At 40.9% G+C, this 14,337-nt stretch overlaps 1 protein-coding gene across 1 annotated transcript; it reads left to right on the forward strand.

The window, feature by feature from the left end:
• Positions 1–660: 660 nt before the first annotated feature.
• LOC311115408 (uncharacterized protein) lies at positions 661–13,745 on the forward strand. The gene is made up of 5 exons (XM_084190586.1): positions 661–1,110; positions 5,176–5,401; positions 5,587–5,693; positions 5,788–5,875; positions 9,106–13,745. Exons 1-5 carry the CDS (start codon positions 937–939, stop codon positions 10,728–10,730), a joined length of 2,220 nt encoding a protein of 739 aa, XP_084046712.1. The 5' UTR covers positions 661–936; the 3' UTR covers positions 10,731–13,745.
• Positions 13,746–14,337: the final 592 nt, after the last annotated feature.

The raw sequence follows: 14,337 nt of genomic DNA on the forward strand, positions 1-14,337 counted from the left end.
TACATCTCAATTGTCAGTAGAAACTACATTTGTTTAAGCAAGTCAGCCATATCAGCTATGTTTTTTTTAAAGGCAGTAAATGAGGCTGAATGAACTGTTTCGCTGCCAGACAAGGCTCCGCTGATAGCGAGGTGTAGCAGTGGTAAGGTGGACTGCTGTTGGGACTCTGCTGTTGGAACAGCTTTATGTAGGCACTAACAGTTTGTGGGCACCGTTTGTCACTGTTATAGTGCAATTACTGTATTGTTTAGTGTTGTGTTGTGGTTGTGCATGCATCCCAATTGTTATTTACTTTTTGCCCCACCAAGATTTACATGCTAAAATCGCCACTGCATATAATTTGTAAGTCGCTCTGGATAAGAGCCACTGCACCAATTTGTAAGTCGCTCTGGATAAGAGCGTCTGCTAAATGACGTAAATGTAAATGTAAATATAAGTATGCCCCCAATGCAATTCTGAAATGAAATACATCCACAGTGCAATTTAAATTGATTCAAATTAACCAATAATTGTCTTTTGATTAATTTATATTACAACATTCCAAACTTGTTTAGCATTATCTAGTCCAATTGTGGCATGTTTTCACTATTTGCATCGGTTTGCATCAGTTTCAATTGAGGACTTTTATTCTGAAGGCGAACCGCGGATTCCACTATTGTTGTTTACGAAACACATGTTGTTATCATGGCTACGTCAGAGAGCGTTGTCCTACAAAATGCCAAAGATTAAACAACTTTAAACGGGACAAACGATACCGTGTTTATCCTTTGAATTCACACAGAAGACGGTTATTGGTTTGTCTTTAAAACCTGGACGAAAAAAGGTCGCGCGACGATTGTGTACTAAAAACTAAAATAGCTAGTAGCTAGCTAGCTACTGTAGCTAGCTAACGTTAGCCCTAGGTTACGAAGTCAAATATCTACATAAAGTTACTGCATGAAGTTGCTTAACAAGGACAAAATGTCTAGCCTTAACACTCACAATATTTTTGAGACAGAAACAACATCGATTATGGCTTTTGTCGTTGAGACGGCGGTAGTAGAAATTAGCCAACTGTTTTTGGACAAGGAATCAATCATGGCGACAAACCCAAGTAACCTGCGGGAAAAGGTGAGCAACGTTGTTCAATCTTACAGAGATTGTCATTGTTTGTTTAGATAATTAACTAGCGTTAGTTTGGATCTTGTGAGTCTGACTGCCCCAATTACACCAGGGGTGTATTGTTAAATAAAAGTATGTATTACAGTGTCTGTAATTAAGAAAAATTAAGGATCTTCCAAAACCAGTAGCTGTTGAAATAAACATGTAGCTCACTCCTCTACCCTACAAAGCAACACAGTGTTGATTACTATAATGTAAAGCTGGAGAAGTGAATGCATGATCCCATAATGCTGACCAATTTAAGATCAATCTGATGTAAAGTTACTCCCCCATGAAGCCAGTACAAAGAAATTGCAAGAGTCAAGTACAATAAATGTTTCTTAGTACAATAAACCTACGAGCTGGTTCACTCAGACTGTAAAACACTCTGGGTTCACTGATGGCCTTTTTGCATACAGTACCAGTCAAAGTTTGGACACACACACTCATTCAAGGGTTTTTCTACATTGTAGAATAATAGTGAAAACATAAAACTATGAAATAACACATGAAATCATGTAGTAACCAAAAAAAGTGTTAAACAAATGAAAATATATTTTATATTTGAGATTCTTCAAATAGCCACCCTTTGCCTTTATGACAGCTTTGCACACTCTTGGCATTCTCTCAACCAGCTTCACATGGAATGCTTTTCCAACAGTCTTGAAGGAGTTCCCACATATGCTGAGCACTTGTTGGCTGCTTTTCCTTCACTCTGCAGTCCAACTCATCCCAAACCATCTCAATTGGGTTGAGGTCGGGGGATTGTGGAGGCCAGGCCATCTGATGCAGCACTCCATCACTCTCCTTCTTGGTAAAATAGCCCTTACACAGCCTGGAGGTGTGTTGGGTCATTGTCCTGTTGAAAAACAAATGATAGTCCCACTAAGCCCAAACCAGATGGGATGGCGTATCGCTGCAGAATGCTGTGGTAGCCATGCTGGTTAAGTGTGCCTTGAATTCTAAATAGATCACAGACAGTGTCACCAGCAAGGCACCATAACACCTCCTCCTCCAAGCTTTACGGTGGGAACTACACATACGGATATCATCCGTTCACCCACACCGCGTCTCACAAAGACACGGCGGTTGGAACCAAAAATCTCAAATTTGGACTCCAGACCAAGGACAAATTTCCACCGGTCTAATGTCCATGTTTCTTGGCCCAAGCAGGTCTCTTCTTCTTATTGGTGTCCTTTAGTAGTGGTTTCTTTGCAGCAATTCGACCATGAAGGCCTGATTCACACAGTCCCTTCTGAACAGTTGATGTTGATGTGTCTGTGACTTGAACTCTGTCAAGCATTTATTTGGGCTGCAATTTCTGAGGCTGGTAACTCTCTAATGAACTTATCCTCTGCAGCAGAGGTAACTCTGGGTCTTCCATTCTTGTGGCGGTCCTAATGAGAGCAAGTTTCATCATAACGCTTGATGGTTTTTGCGACTGCTCTTGAAGAAACTTTAGTTCTTGAATTTTTCAGTATTGACTGACCTTCATGTCTTAAAGTAATGATGGACTGTCGTTTCTCTTTGCTTATTTGAGCTGTTCTTGCCATAATATGGACTTGGTCTTTTGCCAAATAGGGCTATCTTCTGTATACCAGCCCTACCTTGTCACAACACAACTGATTGTCTCAAATGCATTAAGAGGGAAAGAAATTTCACAAATTAACTTTTAAGAAGGCACACCTGTTAATTGAAATGCATTCCAGGTGACTACCTCATGAAGCTGGTTGAGAGAATGCCAAGAGTGTGCAAAGCTGTCATAAAGGCAAAGGGTGGCTATTTGAAGAATCTCAAATATAAAATATATTTTGATTTAACACTTTTTTTGGTTACTACTTGATTCCATATGTGTCATTTCATAGTTTTGATATCTTCACTATTATTCTACAATGTAAAAATATAGAAACCCTTGAATGAGTAGGTGTGTCCAAACTTTTGACTGGTAGTGTATATCATGTCATGTAGTGCTAGGCTGGCTGCTTAGTAGCTTAGTGGGTAAGAGCGTTGTGCCAGTAACCGAAAGGTCGCTGGTTCTAATCCCCGAGCCGACTAGGTGAAAAATCTGTCGATGTGCCCTTAAGCAAGGCACTTAACCCTAATTGCTCCTGTAAGTCGCTCTGGATAAGAGCGTCTGCTAAATGACTAAAATGTAAATGTAAACTACATTCATTGTCAATGCACAATATTTGTTCAACAGTTGTGAAAGCACTGTTAGAAAATCCATAAGAACAGCAGTTAAATTGTACACATATCACCACTTCATCCGTGCTTAATAACAACAACATTGGGTTATCGTTTTGTAAGCTAGTTATCATACACAGACATTTGCTTACATGCATTGCTATGGTTACACAGTACCACAAGCTGTCAAAATAGACCAAAAAGTAAATTTTCTACACAAATCATTTAGATACTGAAATGTTTTCCCACATCCCTTGAATTGGTGCTTGCTGCATCCATATCCGCGCGTTGTTGCCACGGTTTTTTAATGTGGGGATATAGTTTTTCCCTGATTCACTTCCATTAATCAAAGCTCCGAAAGGAGGAGTATGATAATGGCGGCCCGGTGACTTCAAAGGCTCTTATTGGCTAAGACATAGTGTCAGCTGTACAGGGTTTCTATACGTCATTGGTCCCTCCCCGTTTTGTACTGTTTCCTTCTGTTGGCTTCCATTTGGTTCGTTTGGTCTCTAGTAAATACACCCTAGGGGGTATTCATTGGTCGCAGACCATAGGAAAACGTTTGGCCTGTTGCAAACGGAAACTGTTTACTCTAGGAGCCAAAGCGAAGCAAACAGAACCAAACGGGGAGGGACCTACCCGAATTTGATCAATAGAAACTGTTGTTTTCATTGCAAAACGGTTTGGAGTAAACTGTTTCCGTTGCACAGCGTTTGTTGCTACGGTCTGCGACTAATGAATACATCCCAGGCGTTACCTGGGTCATCAACCTAGCCATAACATTACATTTAGAAGGAATTCTCTCCTTCTAGTCGTAATTAACATATATTTGGCAACACGTGATCCTTGGTGATGTTCAAGTGAAACTATTTGAAAACGTTCCTCTATCCAGACATGGAAGGTGTCGCTGTCCCACAAGAAATGACAGCAAATTGAGAAGATTTTAAATACTGCTAGTTATTAAAGGTAGACTCAGCGAAATGACGTTGCCTCAAGCATAACCGCAGATATTGAGATGCAGCACTTCGCTGTATCTGCGCATGTGCACAAGTTCGCTTCACGCTGTTATTGCGTGGTAGCCACGGGACCAAAACAGGAGAAGTTGAGCCTCACGCTTCAACGCTCTTAGTTGTTACGGAAATTGACCCACTATGGCTGCGTTTACACAGGCAGCCCAATTCTGATATTTTTTTTCACTAGTTGGTATTTTGAACAATCACATAAGCTCTGAAAAAGATCTGATGTGATTGGTCAAAATAATTGGTCAGCCTATGCTGTTTACTTTCTGAATCTACGTCGACACCTTCCATGCCTGGATTGAGGTACATTTTCAAACCATTTCACTGACGCGCACAGAGTTGATATTCTGGTATATTTGGTTTTCAAGTAGGGTCTGTGTATAAATAGCCCAGATATGAGAACTTTTATATACTAGACTTCAAATACGAGGTTGGCATGTCATTATCAATCCGTTTGACAGAAGTCTGTACCTGTTTAGCGACGTGTCCCACGTCAGAAGGTATAGCCCTAGACAGTTTTTATTAAATCGGCATCCCTTTCATTACCGAACACTGCACAATAAAGTATTCAATCCAGTTGTGAGTTGCTACCCCCTCCCCAAATCAAAATAAAAAATGTATTACATGTTATGTTCTCGCTTTGTGCATACACCTGTCTATGTTTCACACCTGTTTGTCCTAGCTAATCAGCCTTGCAATACAGGTGCCGTGCTGCTCGAATTTAAAGTCTAGTATCTGGGCCAGTGAAGTATAAATGGCAAAGGAAACTAGCAAATAAAGTTAAGGAGCAACTTAGTTAGCTTCATTCTAACATACTTCAATCTCTCTCTAGAAACAGCTTGGCACCATAATGCACCTGTTGACAAAGGAGGCTGTTCGTAAAATCTGCAGACTATTCCTAGAGGTCTCTGCTGCTTTACAAAATGAAAATGAGAAACTGAAGATCAAGGTGGAGCAGATGGATAAAGATCTGAAGGGGATGGTTGAGGGGCGAGAAGAACCGAAAAGACCAACCCATATTCTGCACAATGGAAAGATCTTTAAAATTAAACCAGTTGGTGAGTGTGGGCCCAGCAACTAATCACTGTCTATTGACTATAGCAAAGGAAAGATGTATGGTTTGCTTGTACTGGTAGTTTTTGTCTTCCACCTGTTTGTAAAGGGATGTGATGCACAACAGCACAATGTTGTTCAACGCAAAGGAAATTCGACTTGTAAAGATTTTTTCTGCTTGTTATTGAAGATCTCCCGATGATGCCTGTTAACAATGTGAAGACAAACACAGTGGCCTCAGCATTGCTCAGCATTGGAGATGTCAGTCAAGTAAACACTGTCATCGTACGGGAAGAGGTATGTTCTTGTAACTGTTATGTTCATTTTGTGTGTATGATTTTAATAAATCTGTAAAATGTCTGTGTATATTAATGCCTCTCCTCCATTCTAGACTACTGAGGGAAATACAGGCTGTAGCACCGACCCTGTGAAGGAGAGGATTGCGATGAAATCAGGCACTAAAACATCAGTCATTGAAGGTAATATCCCAAAGAAACATGTGTTCAGTCCTAAATGGCACCCCAGGGCTTGACATTCAGGTATTTGCTGTGCCAACTGAAAGCTACTGGCCCGGGCCAAGATCTTACAGGAAAGCGGATGATGCGCGCATAATTTAATAGCAGGTGATTTTATTTTTCATTTGCGGACTGAGCTTATAATAACCTACCCTCCATATCCAAACAATTACATTTTAACTTGACAATGTCATTTTTACATTGATTGTTTGGAGGGAAAAAATAAAACCTTGGCACAATCTAAAAAAAAAAAAAGGTTGTTATTTTTAGCGATTTTTAACAGCCAGCAGGCTACAGTTGTAGGGCCCTGTAAATGTAATAACATTTTAGCCGAATTCTGTTTTCCAGGTTTAGTTTTTCCAGGTTTCTGAGTTAGTTTTTTCATGTTTTCACTCTCAAAATCACGCCTTTTTTAGGGGAAAACAACAAAATTGGATGTTCCAAGTACACAACCATGCTTAAACCACAACAATAGACCACTTTTGAGGTCTGGGATTTATTTTGTATTAATTTTTTATTAGGGGAGGCCTTTGTGTTTGGCTAGCAGTGTTTCTGTAGCCTATTGTACAATGTATAGTGTACATCACAGGAGGTTGGTGGCACCTTAATTGGGGAGGACAGGCTTGTAGTAATGGCTGGAATGGAATGATATCAAACACATGGTTTTCATGTGTTTGATGCCATTTCATTCGCTCCGTTCCGGCCATGATTATGAGCCGTCCTCCTCTGGTGTACATGTGATTGCAGAGTTTGCTAAAAAAAAATGCCCACCTGATTGATATACAGGGGGGGAAACAAATATTTAGTCAGACACCAATTGTGCATGTTCTTCCACTTAAAAAGATGAGAGAGGCCTGTAATTTTCATCATAGGTACACGTCCAATATGACAGACAAATAGAGATTTTTTTTCCCAGAAAATCACATTGTAGGATTTTTAATGAATTTATTTGCAAATTATGGTGGAAAATAAGTATTTGGTCACCTACAAACAAGTAAGATTTCTGGCTCTCACAGACCTGTAATTTGTTCTTTAAGAGGCTCCTCTGTCCTCCACTCGTTACCTGTATTAATGGCACCTGTTTGAACTTGTTATCAGTATAAAAGACACCTGTCCACAACCTCAAACAGTCACACTCCAAACTCCACTATGGCCAAGACCAAAGAGCTGTCAAAGGACACCAGAAACAAAATTGTAGACCTGCACCAGGCTGGGAAGACTGAATCTGCAATAGGTAAGCAGCTTGGTTTGAAGAAATCAACTGTGGGAGCAATTATTAGGAAATGGAAGACCTACAAGACCACTGATAATCTCTCTCGATCTGGGGCTCCACGCAAGATCTCACCCCGTGGGGTCAAAATGATCACAAGAACGGTGAGCAAAAATCCCAGAACCACACGGGGGGACCTAGTGAATGACCTGCAGAGAGCTGGGACCAAAGTAACAAAGCCTACCATCAGTAACACACTACGCCGCCAGGGACTCAAATCCTGCAGTGCCAGACGTGTCCCCCTGCTTAAGCCAGTACATGTCCAGGCCCGTCTGAAGTTTGCTAGAGTGCATTTGGATGATCCAGAAGAGGATTGGGAGAATGTCATATGGTCAGATGAAACCAAAATATAACTTTTTGGTAAAAACTCAACTCGTCGTGTTTGGAGGACAAAGAATGCTGAGTTGCATCCAAAGAACACCATACCTACTGTGAAGCATGGGGGTGGAAACATCATGCTTTGGGGCTGTTTTTCTGCAAAGGGACCAGGACGACTGATCCGTGTAAAGGAAAGAATGAATGGGGCCATGTATCGTGAGATTTTGAGTGAAAACCTCCTTCCATTAGCAAGGGCATTGAAGATGAAACGTGGCTGGGTCTTTCAGCATGACAATGATCCCAAACACACCGCCCGGGCAACGAAGGAGTGGCTTCGTAAGAAGCATTTCAAGGTCCTGGAGTGGCCTAGCCAGTCTCCAGATCTCAACCCCATAGAAAATCTTTGGAGGGAGTTGAAAGTCTGTGTTGCCCAGCGACAGCCCCAAAACATCACTGCTCTAGAGGAGATCTGCATGGAGGAATAGGCCAAAATACCAGCAACAGTGTCTGAAAACCTTGTGATGACTTACAGAAAACGTTTGACCTGTGTCATTGCCAACAAAGGGTATATAACAAAGTATTGAGAAACTTTTGTTATTGACCAAATATTTATTTTCCACCATAATTTGCAAATAAATTCATAAAAAATCCTACAATGTGATTTTCTGGAGAGAAAAAAATCCCATTTTAAAAAATCATAGTTGACGTGTACCTATGATGAAAATTACAGGCCTCTCTCATCTTTTTAAGTGGGAGAACTTGCCCAATTGGTGGCTGACTAAATACTTTTTTTCCCCACTGTATCATTCTGCCAGGCAGGCCTACTTTGCAGTCAACATTTAATTGGGACGTTTTTTGGGGAAGGCCTTTAAATGACTGTTTCGGCATGCTAAATGGCTAAACAACATACACAGGCATTACTTCAGAAAATTGCAGGAAATACAAATCACTGATGCATTATTTTCTATTCATGAATTATGAGAAACTAGTGCAATTAAACACATTTTCGAATAAGTTAAATACATTTTTTGAATCTGTCCACTTCGGACCGTTCAACCAAGACCTCGGACCAAACTTTTTAAATACCTAGTTTGCATACCCACCCATTCTTGCCTTGGCATTTACTGGTAGGCTAGATATCATAACTTGAAACCTATTTTCTACCACTTTCCTATGCCTACCGCTCTTCTGTGAGCTGCTCCAGACTGCTCGACAACCAGTTGTTTAAAAGCTGCTCGTTCTTGCTGCCCGGTGATATTCCGCTCAAAGTAGGCAGTGTGTGGCACAGTGTGCTAAATCTTCAGGAATTTGTCCGTTTTTTTCATCAATTAGCCTAGATTGAAAATGGCATTGTACAAAAACAAATTCACTGGCCCAAGCGGGCCACTGACATGGATGATTGACTAGCCCGGATTGTTTCCAAAACCTCCCCGGACCAGCGGGCAGCCATGTAAGTCGAACCCTGCACCCTATTCACTATATAGGGGTGCAATTTGGGACACAGCCATACATTTGTTACTGGTACAATTTTGTGTTGTATTGAAAGATGGCTGTCAAACCAGTCATTTACTGTAGCATAATGCCTGTATATTCCTCTCATCTGTAGGTGATGCGGAGGCTTACAGTAAACCGACAGAGACTTCTCTTCTTCTCTCTGTGGGAGACTCAAGTGGACTGAATACAAAGCCCTCATTTAGAGACACTGAATCCAAGGATGAACCTATGAGAACTGTTGTTCCAGAGGAAACCGACAGCGGGAGAGACAGCCATGAAAAAGAGACAATCAGCAGTACTGCTAATGGGACAGGATCCACAGAAAACGAAAGCCACGGAATACAGCAGAGCATTTCCAAACCAAAGAAACCCTTCAAGTGTGACATATGTGAGAAAACCTTCCACGCGAACTGTCTGTTGAAACGCCATATAGCAGTCCACAATAAACCGAAGGGGCCCTTTAAGTGTGACATTTGTGCGAAAACCTTCCGCCTGAACTGTATGCTGACTCAGCACATGCAAACTCACTCAAAAGAGAAACCTTTCAGTTGCAATGTTTGCGGAAAGAAATTCGGTAGTAAGACAAATCTGAAATCACATGAGTTTGTTCATGCAGAGGTGAAACCGTTCAACTGCCTCACTTGTGGACGGGGTTTCACATCAAAGTCCATGCTTGACGTACACCAGAGAGTTCACACAGGCGAAAAACCATACAGCTGTACTATGTGTGGAAAGAATTTCAGTATATCTCAAAACCTGAAAACGCATATTAGATCTGTACATATGGAACGTACAGAACGCCCACACCCATGCTCCCAGTGTGACAAGACCTTTTGGCGTCCTGCCGAATTGCAGGAGCACCAGGTAGTTCACACAGGGGAGAAGCCATTTAGATGTGAAATATGTGAAGCTACTTTCAGCTTTAAGGAAAACCTTACGCGACACCATCGAATTCACACGAAGAAGAGGCCGTACAAATGTGAGGTGTGTGGAAAGACTTACATTCAGTCCACCAATTTAAAAGCTCACATGCTAGTTCATGGGGCATTAAAACCATTTATGTGTGACATATGTGGAAAGACGTATCTTTACAATTATCAACTGAGAATTCACAAGCTATCACACGTGGCTAATGGAGAGGGGCACTCAAGAACCAGAAAGAACAAGGCCAACCAACAAAAACAAACCGACCAACCAAAACCCTTCAGCTGTGAGATATGTTTGAAGGGCTTCAGCTCCATCGGTTCTCTGAAAACACATGGAAGAATTCACACAGGAGAAAACATATACACTTGTTCCACATGCGGAAAGACTTTTCTCCATAAAGTTACTTTTGACTATCACCAGAAATTACACACTGGAGAGAAGCCCAATGCTTGTGGTTGTTGTGGAAAACGATTTATTACAAAACAATCTCTTAAGATACATGAGCTGATCCATACAGGTGAGAAACCACACAAGTGCAATGATTGTGGGAAGACTTTCGGATTTATCGGTAATCTTAAAAGGCATGAGCGAGTCCACACGGGAGAGAAGCCTTTCAGCTGTGAGGTCTGTGGGACACGATTCAGACAAGCCAATCATGTCAAAACCCACATGCAAGTGCACACAGGAGTCAGGCCATACTCCTGCGAGAAATGTGGGAAAGGCTTTTCTGATTCAAGACACTTCAAAAAGCACAACTGTGTCGGTAGCTATCGCAAATCTTCTGATCGCACTTTCAGAAGTAGGAAATGATGATGTTGCAACCTGAATAACTTGGACATCGAATAACTTGAGTGAAATGTGTATGAGTCTGAATACTGAAAGACCTTGATGTTTTTTTTAATGAGTGGATTTCCCAAATTATTCCATAATCTTGGCATGTAAATTATTTCTATACTGTGATGATCACATCCCTAATATTCATTGTTCAGTGACGCTTTCGTTCTAATAGACAAATCCATATATTAACTACACTCTTTGTTCTTTGAAATAGCCTTTTTGGGTAGTTTAATTGGACAAATAATTTACTATTTGATTTTCTGGCTTTATGAGATTCTTTAGGTGCAGGGGAGGATTAACAAATACCATTTATGCAGGGTAGAAACTACGAGGGTGTTTTTTTTATTTTAATTTTTTTTTTAACACAGCAGTCATTTAGGAAATTAACTTTACTGTTTCAAGGTTTTGACAAAAATAAACCTGAAATAAAGACAGTGATACTGTTACAATATTGTATTTTTGTGTTTCTGTTGTAGTCTTTCTTATTGAGCATCTCTGTGACTGTGCCTTCCACACTGTAGCATAGAAATCAAGTCTCCTCTCCAGAGTGTTGCCTCTTCTGGTGGCGTTTTCTGTCGTTCATTTGGGAGAAGCTTTGTCCACATTCTGAGCAGTGGTACGGTTTCTCTCCAGTGTGCATTCTCATGTGTATTGTGAGTGAGTTCTTTTGGAAAAATCTTTTCCCACAACAGGAGCACTGGAAAGGTCTCTCTTTATTATGGACCCTTCTCACATGACTCATCACATCACATGAACGAGAAAAAGTATTTCCACATTCCGAGCAGGGATAGGCTGCTCTTTCTCCAGAGAGTTTGAACTTGTGTGCTTTCTTGTGACACTTAAATGTTTTTTCAAGTGCAAAACTCTTCCCGCAATCAATGCAGTAGTACGGTTTCTCTCCAGTGTGTGTTCGCTGGTGCTCTTCCAACTGTCGCAAATTTGTAAAACCCTCCCCGCAGTCAGTGCAGAGGAATGGTATTTTTCCACTTCCAGTGTGTATTTTTTGGTGTCTTTCAAACTTTGCCTTGTTTAAGAAACACTTTCCACAGTCAGAACAGGGGAGTGCCAGGTCTACGGAATGTACTGGAAGGTGTAATCTTAGTTTTGCCATGTCAGGAAATCTTTTATCACACCTTGAACAGCGGTAACGTTTCTTTTCTTTGTGTGTTAGTTGATGTTGTTTAAGCCTCTCCTGTCTTGCAAAGCGTTTGTCACAATTAGAGCAGTGGTAAGGCTTTTCTCCTGTGTGTGTTTCCTTATGTCTTTTAAGATGATATCCGCGAGTAAAACTCTTACCGCAGTCGGAACAGTGGTGACGCTTTTCCCGTGGTGAGATCTTCTCTGTGTGTTTTAGCTGGTGCTTTTTCAAAGACCATAACAGTTTGAATCTCTTCCCACAGTCGGGGCAAAGGTGAGGCCTTTCTTGACTATGTACTTCCATGTGTATTTTTAGTTCTCCCGGTTCATAAAAGCTTTTATCACAGTAAGGACAATCACCCTCTTTCTTATGTGTCCTCTGGTGACTTTTCAGAAGATCTGAGCGGGTAAAACTTTTCCCACAATCAGGGCAGTGAAAATGTTTCTCTCCCGTATGTGTTCGCTGGTGTAGTTTAAGTTTATCCACTTTAGAAAAGCTTTTACCACAATAAGAGCACTCAAGAAGCCCCAAAGTATGTTTTTGTTGGTGCATTTCAAATGCATTTAACAACTGGAATCTCTTCCCACAGTCTGGGCAAAGGTATGGCTTTTCTCCAGCATGTACATGCATGTGTGTGTTCAGATCTTCTGGTTTGGAGAAACGTTCTTCACAATGATTGCAGTGGAAGTATTTCCCTTTCATATGCTTTCGCTGGTGGTGTATTTTCAGATCATACGACTGAGAATAACTTTTGCCACATTCAAAGCAGCGATGAGGCTTCTCTCCTGTATGTGTTCGTTGGTGTCTTTTAAGATGATAAACTCGTGTAAAGCTCTTCCCACAGTCGGAGCAGTGGTGACGCCTCTCACCTCCATTAGAACTCACAATAAGGTCATCGGAAGTATCATGATGAGGCTTCTCTCTTTTCTCCTGAGTTGTTTGGGGTAGTTGTCTTTCTGGCTGCTGATTTTTCCCAAGGTCAGCCACACTGTCTACATTTGCTGCACTGCTGGTAGCTTTGAAGGTATTCTCCAGCTGGTGTTTTTCAAGCTTCTCCAATAGGACAAAGCTTTCCACACATTTAGAGGAGAGAAAATTATGTTTGTCTTTCGCGTGTATTTTTTGGTGGGATTTAAGATTATCTAATCGAGCAAAACTTATTTTGCAATCAGAGCAGGGGTGAGGCTTCTCTCCAGTATGTGTTTGCTGGTGTCTTGTAAGATCCCTCACTTTTTGAAAGCTCCTACCGCAGTAGGCACAGTAGTGAGGCTTCTCTCCTCCAGGACTGAAATCCTCAATGAAGTCACCGGTATCTAGGGGCTCCTCTTCATTCTTCTGCGTTGTTTGGGGTTGTTGTGGTCTTTCTGAGTTTTGATTCTTCTTCTCTGATTGGCACTGGGAATTGGCTGGGCATTGCTGTTTGCGATGTGACAGTACACTGTTTATATTTGCAGTGTTGCTGGCAACTTTGAAGGTAAGCTCTGGCAGGTCATGTTGCTTTTTCACAAGTTTAGTTTGACGAATGCATGTGACAGCTTTATCCAGTGTTAGTTCTGGGTCCATTTGTAATTGCTTGGACAGTCTTCTGTCACGTAAGCCTGCAACTAGTCTGTCTCTTATCATCTCACTGAGCAGAGCTCCATAACTGCAATGTTCTGACAAACAATGAAGTGCAGTGATAAAATCATCAGCTGTCTCTCCTGCTTCTTGTTGTCTTTGGTTGAATTTAGTTCGTTCTAATATTACATTCTTCCTAACTGCCAAATGTCCATCTTGCTTCTCATTATTAGAACTGTGGAAGTGTTCCCGCTTGATCAGGTTGTCATCTTGCAGGTCTTCTGGGATGTCCATCTCCTCTGCCTGGAAATACATTTAAAATGTCATAATTACTAGTAGGCCTAGTATCATCTGTGTTCTCTAAAACAACATTCATTTTGTAATAGATAAAATAGCCTACTTTTAATTAGTTAAAGTCCAAATTAGAATAGATAGCATATACCAACAGCTAAACAAATAACTGAGGTCGACATCTTTACAGTAGTAGCTCGGTCTAATCATTTGAAATACCTAGCAGTATCAACATGATAGTGATGATTTATTTGTCATTAGGTCTAGAGATCACCATGATATAGCATATTGATTGCATAGGCTAGTGATCTAGGCTAGAGAAGGTTCATTGACAGTAGTAGTAGTAGTGGACATTTCCATGTAAAAAGCCCCATGAGCACTAGCATGTGAAGTTCATAGGAGCACATCAAATTTGGTCCCCAATAAAGCTGAGTATTTTTTTTGATTTATTATTAAGCAATATGTCAATTTTTCAACCATTTTCCATCCTAAAATTTGGAATAGCCAAAGGCTTGGATTTCTGGTCAAACAGATGGAAATGGGGTCTTAGAAAACATCTAGCTGAAAAAGTATTAAAAGGTATTAGAAATACAT

Source organism: Coregonus lavaretus (genome assembly GCF_964263955.1).
Source record: "Coregonus lavaretus genome assembly, contig: HAP1_SCAFFOLD_123, whole genome shotgun sequence".
In the NCBI taxonomy this organism is placed as follows: domain Eukaryota; kingdom Metazoa; phylum Chordata; class Actinopteri; order Salmoniformes; family Salmonidae; genus Coregonus; species Coregonus lavaretus.